The sequence below is a fragment of the Pristiophorus japonicus genome, chromosome 6, assembly GCF_044704955.1.
Source record: "Pristiophorus japonicus isolate sPriJap1 chromosome 6, sPriJap1.hap1, whole genome shotgun sequence".
Classification (NCBI taxonomy): Eukaryota; Metazoa; Chordata; class Chondrichthyes; family Pristiophoridae; genus Pristiophorus; species Pristiophorus japonicus.
Window position 1 is genome coordinate 173235237 of NC_091982.1, and position 15701 is coordinate 173250937.

Consider the following 15701-nt stretch of genomic DNA (forward strand, 5'->3'; position numbering starts at 1 on the left):
GCTGGACACAGGGACCAGCCAGTCACTCATGGGCGTTCAACAATTCGAGAAGCTATGGTCACACAAAGCCAGTAGACCCAAATTAGAACGTATCGAGACACAACTAAGGACTTACACCAAATAAATCATTCTGGTGCTAGGCAGTGCAATGTTGGCTGTCATGCACGATGACTTAGTGAACCGGCTGCTGCTCTGGATTGTCCCAGGCAATGGTTCCGCACTGTTGGGGAGGAGCTGGCTAGCCGAGATGAACTGAAAATGGGGGGATGTTCACGCAATGTCCTCGGTGGAGCGAAGTTCGTGCTCACAAGTCCTACAACAATTCGAGTCATTTTTCCAACCGGGTGTCGGGACTTTCAAAGGCACTAAAGTAGTGATACACATCACCCCAGACGCCAGGCCAGTGCACCACAAAGCCAGAGTGATGCCGTATGTGATGCGGGAGAAAATCGAGAGCGAATTGGACCGGCTGTTGAGAGAGGGCATCATCTCGCCTGTTGAATTCAGCGACTGGGCGAGCCCCATCATCCCCGTTCTTAAAGCGGATGGCTCTGTCAGGATCTGTGGTGACTACAAGGCCACCATCAATCGGGTGTCCTTACAAGACCAATACCCGCTCCCAAGAGCGGAGGACCTCTTCGCTATACTGGCAGGCGGCAAGCTGTTCATCAAGTTGGACCTCACTTCAGCCTACATGACCCAGGAACTGGCCGACGAATCTAAACTACTGACCACCATCACCACGCACACGGGACTGTTCGCTTATAACAGGTGTCCGTTTGGCATTCAATCAGCGGCCGCGATTTTTCAGCGCAACATGGAAAGCCTGCTTAAATCCATCCCTGGAACGATCGTATTCCAGGACGACATCCTCATCACGGGTCGAGACACCGAGGAACACCTCCACAACCTGGAGGAGGGGCTACGCTGACTGGACCGGGTAGTCCTGCAACTCAAGAAGTCTAAATGCATGTTCTTAGCTCCCGAGATTGAGTTTCTGGGCAGGAGGTTTGCTGCAGATGAGATTCGGTCCACCGAATCCAAAATAGAGGCGATTCGACGAGCACCCAGGCCCTGCAACACATTGGAGCTGCATTCATTCCTGGGACTGTTGAACTATTTCGGGAACTTTCTGCCGAACTTGAGCACGATATTGGAGCCGCTACACGTGCTCCTGCGTAAGGGTTGTGATTGGTTTTGGGGCGGTTGTCAGGAACGGGCTTTTGATCGGGCGTGAAACCTACTGTGTTCAAACAAACTGTTGACCCTGTAACACCCTTGCAAAAGTTTAGTTCTGACATGTGATGCATCGTCCTATGGGGTTGGGTGCGTGTTGCAGCCGGGTAATGCTGAGGGTCAGCTACAACCTGTGGCTTATGCCTCCAGGTCACTCTCTCAAGCAGAACGGGGCTATGGGATGGTTGAGAAGGAGGCGCTCGCATGTGTCTATGGTGTAAAGAAAATGCATCAGTACCTCTTTGGTAGAAAGTTTGAATTCGAGACGGACCATGAGCCACTCACATCCCTGTTGTCAGACAGCAAGGCTGTCAATGCCAACGCATCAGCTCGCATACAGCAATGGGCTCTCACGCTAGCGGCCTATGACTACTCCATCCGGCACCGGCCCGGCACTGAAAATTGTGCTGACGCGCTCAGCAGGCTCCCACTGGCCACCACCGAGGGGGCAGCTGAGCAAAGCGCTGAGATGGTCATGGCTGACGATGCCTTTGACAGTGCAGGCTCCCCTATCACAGCCCACCAGATCAAAGTCTGGACAAACAGGGATCCCCTCCTATCCCTGATTAAGAAATGTGTCCTGACTGGGGATTGGGCGCCCACACACGGAGCATGCCCTGAGGAGGTCAGACCATTCCACAGATGGATGGATGAGCTCTCCATCCAAGCTGACTGCCTACTATGGGGCAGCTGTGTAGTCATGCCCCAGAAGGGCAGGGAGGCGTTCATCAAGGAACTCTACAGCAAGCACCCAGGCATTGTGATGATGAAGACCATTGCCCGGTCCCACGTTTGGTGGCCCGGAATTGAAGCAGACCTGGAACACTGTGTTCGCAGGTGCATGACATGTGCCCAGCTGGGTAATGCCCACAGGGTCCCCGCTCAGCCCGTGGCCCTGGCCCACCAAGCCATGGTCACGCATTCATGTTGACTACGCGGGCCCGTTCATGGGGAAGATGTTCCTTATCGTTGTAGATGCGTACTCGAAATGGATCGAGTGCATCATCCTGAATTCATGCACGTCATCCACCACCGTGGAAAGCCTACGTGCGATCTTCGCTACCCATGGCTTGCCGGACATCCTGGTTAGTGATAATGGCCCGTGTTTCACGAGCTATGAATTCTGGGAGTTTATGTGGGGCAATGGCATCAACCACGTCAGGACTGCGCCGTTCAATCCGGCCTCCAATGGCCAGGCGGAACGTGCAGTCCAAATCGTTAAGCAAGGGATGCTCAGGATTCAAGGACCCTCTCTACAATGCCGCCTATTGCCCCTCCTGCTGGCCTATAGGTTCCGCCCACACTCACTCACGGGGGTCCCGCCCGCAGAGCTACTCATGAAATGGACACTCAAAACTTTGTTGTACCTCATCCACCCAGTCCTGACCGACATAGTTGAGGGCAAGCGCAAGTCACAAAACGAATACCATGACCGTAATTCGAGGGGGAGATGTATAGAAATAAATGATCCTGTATTCATCCTCAATCACACCACGGGGCCAAAATGGCTCGAGGGTACCGCAATTGACAAAGAAGGGAATAGGGGCATTGTGGTAAAACTTAACAATGGCCAGATATGCCGTAAGCATCTGAACCAAGTGAAAAAAAAGGTTCAGTGTGGACACGGAGGAACCTGAAGAAGACCATGAGATGGAGCTCACACTACCGCCAGCGAACGTGCAACAAGAGCAATCGGAAGAATGCACAGTTCCTGAGGTCAGCCCGGACAGGCCGGAATCACCACAGGTGACAGACACTCACATCAGTGTCCAACAACCAGAGCACCAACTGCGGCGCTTCACGAGGGAGTGCAGACCACCTGAAAGACTAAACCTATGATCCCAATAAGACTTTGGGGAGGAAGGTGATGTCATGTTTGTAACTACAACGTAACACCACTGTATTACTCTATACACTCAGCACAGATGCACACCTTGACCACAGGGGTTGAACTTGTGGGAGACACTCCTTACCTGATCACTCAGGTATTTAAAGGGAGGTCCCACGCAGGGTCATTACTTCTGGAGTGCTGAATAAAGAGTTAAGGTCACTGAGTGGCCTTGTCCCTGGAATGTGCCTTGTGTGGTTTCATGCTGTAGAGTAAGGACTTTACAATTACCGCCCGGCGGTATTTGATACTGTCCGCCCATATATTACCGCCCAAATACCGCCTAAAATGGAAGTTTCATCATTAAGATCCATTTACCATCGGACCTTAACACCGTCCTGAAAAAGCAGGTCTTACTGGATTTTAAGTGGATGGTATTGTCACAGATCTGACAGGTTTGTTTGATATTACACAGATCTTTATAGTTCTCCACAGTGATTACACTCTCTCCCTCCCGACCACAGCGATCTCACTCTCTCCCCCTCCCACACAGTGATCTCACTCTCTCCCTCCACACCGCAGGGATCTCACTCTCTCCCCCTCCCACACAGTGATCTCACTCTCTCCCTCCACACCGCAGGGATCTCACTCTCTCCCCCTCCCACACAGTGATCTCAGGCCGGCAGTCCCTGGCCTCTTGTGGGGGGGCGGAGCTTGACAGCCACGCGTGCGTGCGCAGAAATTGCGAGCCGAAGATTCCGAGTCGATCGCCGGAACACCGTTAAGGATCGGGCGTGGGTGATTTAAAAGGAAAACCCAGCCCTTAGAATCCACTTTAAACCCTGGCCAGCCAGATTTCCCGGGCTTTCAGAAACCTGGTGGCTAATGGGAGGCGAGGTCTGCTAGATCCAGCAGTGACGTTCCTTTCCTGCTGGATCCTCCTCCCATTGCAATCGAACACCTCCCACGAGACACGACCTCCCACCAACTCGATCCTTCCGCTCACCCCACCCGACGCTGCTGATCCGCCCGACCTGAAACCCTCCCCAGCTTTTCCACTCCTCATCTCCCTCCAGCCCCCCCACCCCAATGTCTCCAGCCTTCCGATGTCTCCGACCCGCTAATGACTCCAACCCGATGTCTCTGCTCCCTCCAATATCTCCGGCCCCTCCAAGATGTATCGCCCCACCCCCCACAATGTCTTTGCCCCACCATGTCTCTGCCCTTCTGATATCTCTGGTCCCTCCAAGGTGTCTCCCACCCTCCAAGTTCTATGCCCCCCCCCCGCTGTGTCTCCGCCCCTCTGACATCTTGCCCCCCCCCCCCCCCCGCACTATGTCTCCCCCCCCTCCTCCGATGTCTCTGGCCCCCAATGTGTCTGGCCCACCGACGTCTCCACCTCTCTGATGCCTCCAACCTTCCGATATCTTCAACCCTTCAAAATTTCCGTCCCCGCCGATGTCTCCAACCCTCTGATATCTTTGCCCCTCCAATGTCTCCGGCCGTTTGATGTAGCTCCGAACCTTCGATGTCTCCGACCCCCCGATATCTCTGATCTTCCGATGTCTCCGAACTTTTGATGCGTCTCCGGCCATCGAAGGTCCCCAGCCTCCCAACATGCCTCTGACCCTCTGATCGATCCAGGGCCCCTGACCCACGATCTCTCCCTCCCTCCCCTCCACTCCCTGGCTTCAGCCTGATGCCACAGGCCTTCCCGCCTGACAGTCAGGCTCTCAATATGGCTGGCTGCGGCCCGAGACGGAGTAAAATTTGTTGTGTATGTATAATATAAGTATATATCCTGTACACTCAATGTACAGTTACATTAGACCACTGAATGTATCTTCACACTGTATATGCTATGCCTGTACCACCAGAGGGTGCAACTGGTGGAGACCTGGGGGTCACCTGCAGATAACCAAATATAAAAGGGAGCTCACCATACTGTACCCTCATTCAGGAGCTGCAATAAATGGACTAAGGTCACAACAGTTCAAGTGCAATACCTTACCTCGTGGAGTCATTATTAGCGTGCTTACAGACACAATAACTGATGACAAGATTACGAATTTCCACGCAAAAAATGGCTAACCTTGGCAACTTTCAACAATTCGCTGATGGGGAAGATTGGGATGCCTTTGTGGAAAGGCTCGAACACTACTTCATCGCGAACGACCTGGCTGGAGACACACCGACGTCACTGGCTGATAGTGCAGAGCTCTCCTGCTCAGCAGTTGTGGACCCACCGTTTATGGCCTTGTCAGGGACTTGCTAGCCCCAGAGAAGACGACAACCAAAACGTACGCGGAACTCGTAACGATGATACAGGAACAGCTCAAACCAAAAGAGAGCATCCTCACAGCCTGACACCGGTTCTACACACACCGGCGTCCCGAAGGCAAAGAAATCGCAAAATATGCTGCAGACCTGAGATGATTGGCTGCACCGTGTGATTTTGGCGACCACCTCACCGAAGCACTGAGGGGCATCTTTGTTATTGGAATCGACCACGAGGGCCTCCACCACAGGCTGCTCTCTGTGGACACCACGGTTACCCTGCAGAAGGCAATTAACATCAGCCAGGCATTCATGGCCTCAGCCTGCGATTCCAAGAGGGTGATGACTCACCCCCAGGACTCTAACCCAGCAAGTACCGTGAACCGACTGGCTCCCTTTAGAGGCAAGATTGCTACCTCAAGTCCTGCAACCCTGAGTCCGCCACATGGGGCCAACCAGCCAGCCCCATGCTGGCGCTGTGGAGGAAATCACAGGGCCCACCAGTGCCACTACAAAGACTATACTTGCAAAGACTGCAATGTGAAAGGCCATCTCCAGCAAATGTGTAAGAGAATTTTACTCACCGAGTCGCTGAAGAGTTGGCCGATCACCCGGGCTCCAGCGCTGATGAAGAGGAACAGAGAGTCCAGGAGGCAGCTTAGCCCTAGGAAGAGGTATACGGAGTGATTACCTGCTCCACCGAGAGCTCTCCGTTGAAAATGGAAGTTGAAATCAACGGTGTCCCAGTCTCGATGGAGGTCGATACAGGGGCGAGCCAATCGCTAATGAATTAAGCGGCCTTCGAGAAACTCTGGGACAATCCAATCGAACGACCTAAAATTATCCCGATCCAGGTGAAGCTACTTACCTACACAAACGACACCATTCCAGTCGTTGGCAGCATGGATGTTCAGGTATCCCATGGCGGCGCGATGCACAAGTTACCTTTGTGGATCGTTGCTGGTGATGGCCCAATGCTGCTAGGAAGAAGATGGAGGAAACAAATCCAAATCTGTTGGAGCTGGTAAAGCCTCCAGGCCCCGGCGATCGACGTCCTATGCAGCCCAAATTTGGACCCATCACAGCACCTGAAAATCCAACCGTCCAACTCGACTGTGCGGCGACGACACAGACCGCACAACCCAACGGCGAGATGATCCAACCCAAATGACCAGACCTCACCTTCTAGTGGCAGGACTCCGGAGGAAGAAGATCGATGCAGAAGGTAACTTCCCTGTTTCCGTGGCAGAACCGGAGGAGAAAAGGATCACCGCAGCCTACCTTGTGGAGAGAAAGAAGATGGCGTCCGCACCACGAGGTGAAGCGCCTGAAGTCAAGATGGCCACGACCAGACCACGAGGGGCAGCGTTGAGGGAGCAACACGTAATGCCGAGCAGTGAACCGGATTGGGGTAAAGATTGCAAGGCCCTCTTAAAGGAAAGCGACAACCCAGCACAATTAAAGGGACAGTTCTACTCTTTGTACAGCGATGCCGGTGATACACATGTAAAAGATGTAATTAACAAATGCAAGTATCTAAATGTAACTTTGAATAGCGATGCCAGTAGTATACATGGAAAAGATGTAATTGACAAATGCAAGTATATAAATGTAACATTGTACAGCGATGCCGGTAGTACACAGGGAAAAGATGTAATTGACAAATGCGAAGATGTAAGTGAAAAATGTGAAGATGTAAAGACAACTAACAATGTTGAATCGGATGATTGTGGTCGGAGCCAATGTATCATGACTGTAAATGAAGAAATGATGTGTGATGCCGGGTTCTACATGTATGCTGACAAAACCAAGGGAAACCTCCCGTCAGAAGCACCCAGGTCCAGAGGCTACCCCATCATGTAGCCTGTGCCTCCAGGGCTAATGTGATGCCCCAGAGTGTGGTCACACACAGCGGGAGCATACCCACTGCAGACGGCAAAGGCACCACTACTGGCACCCTGCTCCAGATCGGCCCTAGCTCTCTGGTCACCAAGGCCAGTACCTGGAGCAAGAGGCTAGCACCTTCCAGCCCTCCCGATGGGACCTGGGATGACCAGGCTCCCACTACCGCTGAAGGGCAGCAGAGAACCCTGCAGCCCTCAAAGGAGGACAGGGAGGCCACACATTCCTGTGGCTTTGCCTACCACTAGGCAACGGCAAAGACCCTGAGACTCAGCCAGGTGAGCGATCCGAGCCCACCCAGCTGGCAGGGAGTGCAGCGCCACCATCAGACAACCTGGACACAGTTCGGTTACTCTGGAACAAGCGTCCTCACCCACCTGCACCTACACCCAGGGGCAAGACTGTCACACCACGTATGTACCTTACCTGTAAAATGTACTTGTTCCACTACTGCTAAACCCAAATAGTGATGTAACTAATCCTATTTTTTTCTCTATACATGTATGCAAATGCAGGTGTTGAGCCACACACATGGTCTCTATATGGGGCGGGGGGGGGGGGGTGGTGAAATGGATGAATGTAGCCCTGGACACACATGGATCACACCCAGAACCCACACAAACCCCACTGCAACCTCTAACCATCCACTGCTGACCATTTCCCAATGTTGTGGCAATGAGGATTGGGGGTCTACAGGAAGAGAGCCATTTCCAAGCACAGACAAGATGCAAGGGCTTTGGGCACTCAAGTCGAGGGCCAGAGCACACAGTGCAAAGGCCAGTGGCACAAGACTTCGGGGGGAGTGATGTTGTGTATGTATAATATAAGTATATACCATGTACACTCACTGTACAGTTATATAAGACCACTGAATATATCTTCACACTGTATACACTATGCCTGTACCACCAGAGGGTGCAACTGGTGGAGACCTAGGGGTCATCTGTACACTGCAGGTAACCAAGTATAAAAGGGAGCTCGCCTTACTGTACCCTCATTCAGGAGCGGCAATCAATGGACTAAGGTCACAGCAGTTCAAGTGCAATACCTTACCTTGTGGAGTCATTTCTAGAGTGCTTACAGACACAATAAAAATAATGCTTTTTGGGCCTTGCTGTTAAATCCGGCAGTACTTCAGGGAAACTCATTCTTCCGGGTTTCCGGACCACAAAACAGCCCTCCCCGCCTCCCATATCAGGCCCGTGTTTCCTTGTGTGAAATAAGTTGATGTGGACTAGAAGTCAGAAATTGTGTTCAATATAGGAACAGGTGTAGGCCATCCAGCCCCTCAAGTCTGATCCACCATTCAATGAGGTTATGGCTGATCTGTTTCTTAACTCTATCCACCTACCTAGGCTCCATATCCTTTTATACCCTTGTCCAGCAGAAAACTCTCAATCTCAGATTTAAAATTATTAATTGAGTTAGCATCTCCTGCTTTTTGTGGGAGAGTTCCACACTTCTACCATCCTTTGAGTGCAGAAGTGTTTCTTAACTTTTGCCCTGAATAGCCTGGCTCTGATTTCAAAGTTATGTCCACTTGTCTGAGACTCCACCACCAGCAGAGAAAGTTTCTCTCTATCTACCCTATCAATCCTTTCACAAAATCTCAATCACCCCTTAACCTTCTATATTCCAGGGAAACAAGTATAGGTTATGTAATCGCTCCTTATAATCTAACCCTCACATTGATGCATTTTCAGAGGTACGATCAAATTTAGACTGTAGAAATTGGAATTTTGTCCTCATTGTGGCAAGTAAATGGAATTATTGGGGAGGAATTTGCAATCGATATGACGATGAACTCTCAGAGTATGATATCATGCCGCCTTTGAAATTGACCGCAAGTGCCACTAAATCTCAAGTTTGCGATCTGTCAGGTTCCGACTGTCATCCACTTCGACTGTCAAATCCTCATTGCTTGCACAGAGTTGAGCTAATTGCCCACCAACTTCCCAGCAATGATGCAGGAAAATTTCACGGCTGGTGCAAACCAGCACAGGAGCCTGTTTGCACAGCGTAAGTGAAGGAGCGACATGCAGCAGCTTGACATATACCCGAGTTATTTTCACAATGATAAAAATGTAATTAAAAATTATCTTCAAAATAAATATCTGTATCCACCAAACTAATACCTCCTCTTTCTAATTATTACAACTGATCCCAACACAACTCCCAGAGACAAATAGGCAAAGGCCGAAAACAAACCACCAAAGCACCGCGCTTATCATCTATCTTACATTATTATATATAACTATCCTAACATGCTATACATGACTGTAATAAGATATGACCTGTAACCACCAGCACACCTTACCATTAGGGGTGCACTTGCAAGAGACAGGTATATAAGGACAGGTCTCAGGCAAGTGCTGCATTCCAGAGCTGTGAAATAAAGGTGCAGGTCCAGAGTGACCTTGACTTCACTATATGCCTCGTGTGAATCTGTACTGAGGGGACAGGACTTTACAGTGGCAACGGGTTACGGGATTACAGAATCCACGGAATGGCGAACAACGGATCAGATGAAAAGTACAATGCGGGAGACAATTGGGAGGACTTTATAGAAAGGCTCCAGCAAAGCTTTGTAACCAAAGACTGGTTAGGCGACAATAAGGCAGACAAGAGAAGCGCCCATCTCTTGACCAGCTGTGGCTCGAAAACATACGCTTTAATGAAGGATCTGTTGGCACCCGAGAAACCAGCAAGCAAGTCGTTTGAAGAATTGAGCACACTGGTAAGAGACCACCTGAAGCCAGCGAGCAGCCTACACATGGCCAGACAAAGATTCTACAACTACAGACGCTGTGTGGGCCAGAGCATACCCGACTTCGTGGCGGAACTTCGGAGGTTGGCTAGTTTATGTGAGTTCTCCGATGAACTGAGGAGAGAAATGCTGACTTTTTCATTGAAGGAATAGGCCACGCAGACATATTCCGAAAGCTCATAGAGATCAAGAACCTGACCTTAGAGGCAGCAGCACTGGTTGCACAGACATTCTTGGTAGGGGAAGAAGAAACGAGGTTGATTTACAATGTAGGTACGACAACTAACGAAATATCGGAAGAAGTTGTCACAGCACTAAACAAGCTGCTACCCCCACACACAGACAAAACCAGGAGAACAGGCTCTCGACAGCAGGCAGAAGCCATCAAGCTGCCATCCCCACACACAGACAAAACTGGGAGAACAGGCTCTCGACAGCAGGCAGAAACCATCAAGGGCCACAGGAACGGCCGTTCACACCTCATCAACCCACAATGCGAGCAATCAACTACAAACTGAGAGAAGCTCAAGAGAGATCAGCCAGACGCAGCTCATTCTTTGGGAACTCTTTGAACAATGGAACAGCTCTGTGCTGGAGGTGTGGGGGGGGGGCACTCGGCAAGGGGATGTCAATTTCAGCAGGCTGTTTGCAGGGTATTTGGCCCGCATGTGAAGAAAAACGGCAGCTCGGCTGGTATACGAATCGGATGGGTCGGAAAGCAGACCAGAAGATGGTGGGGACAGTACCCGGGACACCGGTGTACAGCGGGTCAACACGATCAATGGCCGCTGCTCCTACAACAGGACGCCTCTTATAATGATGAGGGTCCTACTCAACGGGATATCTGTCAACATGGAGCTGGATACGGGAGCGAGTCAATCTCTCATGGGCGCTCAACAATTTGAACAACTGTGGTCGCATAAAAGAGACAGACCAAAACTCAGAAGGGTTGACACCAAACTAAGGACCTATACCAAAGAAATCGTACCAGTCCTCGGCAGCGCCATGCTCTCTGTCACACATAAAGGGACAGTGAACCGACTTCCCCTGTGGATTGTCCCCGGAGACCCCCCAGCACTGCTGGGGAGAAGCTGGCTGGCAAAACTAAACTGGAAATGGGATGATGTCCATGCCATGTCATGCAAGGAACGGACCTCTTGCTCAACAAGTTATAAAGCGATTTGAACATCTCTTTCAGCCAGGTGTTGGGCACTTTCAAAGGGGCCAAAGTCAAAATCTACATCACACAGGATGCTAGACCGGTACATCACAAGGCCAGAGCTGTACCCTATGTGATGAGGGAAAAGATTGAACACGAACTAGACAGGCTTCTGCGGGAAGGCATTATATCACCTGTGGAATTTAGCGACTGGGCAAGTCCCATCGTCCCAGTCATGAAGCCTGATGGATCCATACGAATCTGTGGGGACTACAAATCTACCATAAACAGTCTCCCTACAGGACCAGTACCCGCTGCCCAGAGCGGAGGACTTATTTGCCACATTGACTGGAGGTAAACTTTTCTCAAAATTAGACCTCACATCTGCGTATATGATGCAAGAATTGACCGAGGAATCCAAGCTACTCACCACCATCAACACACATCGAGGCCTTTTCATGTACAATCAATGCCCATTCGGCATCAGGTCGGCAGCTGCCATATTCCAGCGCCACATGGAGAGTCTGCTCAAGTCCATCCCGGGGACGGTTGTATTTCAAGACAACATACTTATCACGGGCAGGGACACCGACTCCCATCTCCGTAATTTGGAGGAAGTACTAAAGCAGTTGGATCGGGTAGGCCTGCGAGTCAAGAAATCCAAGTGCCTGTTTCTCGCACCTGAGGTTGAATTTTTGGGCAGAAGGATTGCCGCTGATGGAATCCGCTCAACAGAGTCCAAAACAGAAGCAATTCGCCTGGCACCCAGGCCCCGAAATGTCTCAGAACTGTGCGCCTTTCTCGGGCTACTCAATTACTTTGGGAACTTTATGCAGAACTTAAGCACGCTGCTGGAGCCTCTCCACGTGCTACTCAGGAAGGGGTGCAATTGGTTTTGGGGGGACGCCCAGGAACGTGCCTTCAATAAGGCACGCAACCTTCTGTGTTCCAACAGAATTTTGACTTTCTTTGATCCAGGTAAAAAGCTAGTTCTCACATGCGATGCGTCAGCGTATGGGGTCGGGTGCGTTTTGCAACATGTCAATAGTGCGGGCAAATTATAACCCATAGCTTATGCCTCCAGGTCACTTTCACGGGCGGAGCGCGGGTACGGAATGGTAGAGAAGGAGGCGCTCGCGTGCGTGTACGGTGTCAAAAAGATGCACCAATACCTTTTCGGGGCCAAGTTCGCGTTAGAAACTGACCACAAGCCCCTCACGTCCCTCCTATCCAAGAGCAAGGCAATAAACGCCAACGCCTCGGCGCGAATTCAACGGTGGGCACTCATGCTGGCGTCCTACGAATACACAATAAGGCACAGACCAGGCACAGACAACTGTGCCGACGCGCTCAGCAGGCTACCCCTGGCGACCACGCAAGGTTCTGACGAATAGGACTGTGAGATAGTCAAGGCAATCAATGCCTTTGAGTCCACAGGTTCGCCCATGACGGCTCGCCAAATGAGAGCCTGGACGGCCAGCGACCCCACGTTATCCTTAGTAAAAAGATGTGTCCTAACCGGTGACTGGGCAGAGGCTCGCGATGCCTGCCCCGAGGAATTAAAACCCTTTCACAGGCGCATGCATGAGCTATCACTGCAAGCAGACTGCCTGATGTGGGGCAGCCGAGTAGTCATGCCTCTGCGAGGCAGAGAGGCATTTGTCCGGGAGCTCCACCGCGAGCACCCGGGGATCATTCTCATAAAGGCCATAGCCAGATCCCAAGTCTGGTGGCCTGGTATTGACGTGGACTTGGAGCTCTGTGTCCGAAGGTGCACCATTTGTGCCCAACTCAGCAATGCCCCCAGGGAGCCTCCACTGAGCCCCTGGCCCTGGCCTACTAAACCATGGTCGCGGGTGCACGTAGACTATGCGGGCCCATTCATGGGCAAAATGTTCCTCGTAGATGCATTTTCAAAGTGGATCGAATGCACCATTTTAAACTTGAGCATAACCTCCACCACTGTAGAGAGTCTCGCAACCATATTTGCAACGCACGGAATCCCTGACATATTGGTCAGTGACAATGGTCCGTGCTTCACCAGCGCAGAATTCCAAGACTTTATAATTGACCACGGCATAAATCACGTCAAGACAGCACCGTTCAAGCCGGCACCGTTCAAGCCGGCCTCCAACGGCCAGGCGGAGAGAGCAGTGCAAATCATTAAACAAGGCATGCTTAAAATCCAAGGTCCCACGCTGCAGGGTCGCCTGTCGCGACTGCTGCTGGCATATAGATCTCGTCCGCACTCACTGACTGGGATCCCCCCCGCTCAACTGTTGATGAAAAGGACTTTAAAAACAAGGCTCTCATTAATCCTCCCAGACATGCACGAAATTGTTGAGGCAAAGCGCCGTAAGCTGACTGAGTACCATGACAGAAATTCGAGGGGGAGATGGAATGAGATAGAGGACAAAGTATTTGTACTAAACTATGGCAGGGGTCCCAAATGGCTTGCAGGGACAGTAACGGGCAAGGAAGGAAACAGGCTACTGGTAGTACAAATGGACAATGGCAAAACCTGCCAGAGGCATGTAGACCAAGTCAAAAGCAGATTTACCAACAACACTGCGGAACCAGAGGCAGACTACAATGTGGAACTCGCACCACACCTGGTGGACAGACAGAGGGAACAACCTGAGGAAAGGGCAATCCCAACAATCACACCAATTGAAACAGACAGCCCAGGCGAGATACCAGCAACCACACCCAAAGAAAAATAGACACCAAGGCAAACAACTGAACCACAACTCAGACGCTCCACATGAGAGCGTAGACCACCTGAGAGACTGAACCTATAAAGATAATAAGACCTTGGGGGAGGGTGATGTCATGTATCTTACATTATTATATATAACTGTATCCTAACATGCTATACATGACTGTAATAAGATATGACCTGTAACCACCAGCATACCTTACCACCAGGGGTGCACTTGCAAGAGACAGGTATATAAGGACAGGTCTCAGGCAAGTGCAGCATTCCAGAGCTGTGAAATAAAGGTGCAGGTCCAGAGTGACCTCGACTTCACTACATGCCTCGTGTGAATCTGTACTGAGGGGACAGGACTTTACAGCGCCCTTTTCATTTCAGAGCTGGATTACAAAGATGTTTTTATTAGAAAAACAATCTCCTTGTGCAGTCGCTGTGATGTATCTCACAAAACTGGTTCACCAACAGAAATAAAAGGAAAAGAACAAGTTGTTGGCATACGGAACTCGGTGCATTCAGCTTCCAAAAGGTGTCCATGTTTAGTTCAATCAGGGGAAAAAGCAAAGGTTGGCATCATGAGAGAGAGAGGGTGAGAGAGAGTTAAGGATTTCACTTAGCCACAGCCAGTGTTCAAGTTTGAAGTAGGGTCTCGGGATCTTTATAGTATTGCCATACTGTAAACATTCCAACACATACCATTGCAATCATTGGAAGAGGATGTTGAAGTTCAAGCCCGTTGAAAGATGGTACATTGAATGTAAACTACCAAATGTTGATGTACGGAAAATGTAAACTTGTGTGCATCGGCTGAAGGATAGTGCTTTTGACCAGAAATGACCAAATAAGGTAAGGCTACTTGCAGTTTGGTAAAGAGAATAGTGAATAAATATAAACTTTTTCCTTTATTCCAGCAGCACGAGAAGGAACTCATGCTTAAATTTGCATGCACTATCTGTGACTAAAACAGCAATTGACAAGTGGTGTAATGCTGCAGTTAAAGAATAAAATGATTATAACCATAAGATTGAATTTGTTACTATTCAAGTGAACAACAGTAGGGTGTTTAAAACAAGACAAGTGTTCAACCTTTTCAGTTAACTGTTTGAAATGCCAATGACATAGCTGACTAGTCCTTGAGGCTTTCATGATTTGAACGAATTTACTAAACTATGAATGAATTGTAATCTCCCTGCAGTGAAGTTTTTGTACACAAGAAACCTAGACACACAAGCAGGATGTTTATATTGCCTCTGCTAAAATTAAGCATTAAAAAATCATGAATGGTCATCGGGGATTTCAGTTGCATGGTTGGAGCACCGCCTCACATAATCCCAGATATGCTTTTGCACACGTCCACACTGGGATCTGTGGGTCACTACACTGCGCACAATTCCGCAGCGAAACAACACAAATTTTCAAAGGAGGCCTTGCACCAGGTAAGTGCGGATCTCTATCGGAGGTTAGCGGAGTATTGCTCAGCTGCATCTAAGCACACAAAATCTGGTGGCTTAAAGTCAGAACAGATGTTAACGTTTTGAGGCCTAGAGATTGGCCTCCTTAGCACCTCCTGTTATCACCTCCGGGGGCAGTAACGTGGCGCTAACAAATTACTGACCGGGTGCAGCGAGATGAACGGATTCCCGCTAACTTGGTCGGGAGGTTTGCGACGTCGATAAGACATTGCGCCACGATCTCCTGCGCCTGGATATCATGACATCATTGCCGTGCGCATCGCCCCGGTAGCGTCTTGGATCTGAACCTCAATTCCGCCCCCTGAAGCACTGCCGGGCGACAACACTGACAGCTGCAGGAGGCATTG

At 50.3% G+C, this 15701-nt stretch overlaps 1 protein-coding gene across 2 annotated transcripts in view; it reads right to left on the bottom strand.

Annotated features, from left to right (window-relative positions):
- LOC139265866 (ubl carboxyl-terminal hydrolase 18-like) overlaps positions 1 to 15701 on the bottom strand; it is a 104105-nt gene extending 88404 nt beyond the window's left edge. For both annotated transcript variants that reach the window (XM_070883381.1, XM_070883382.1), the window contains exon 1: positions 15498 to 15701. In XM_070883381.1, coding sequence (XP_070739482.1) covers positions 15498 to 15563 — 66 coding nt within the window. In that variant the 5' untranslated portion in view covers positions 15564 to 15701. The remainder of the gene's footprint in view (positions 1 to 15497) is intronic.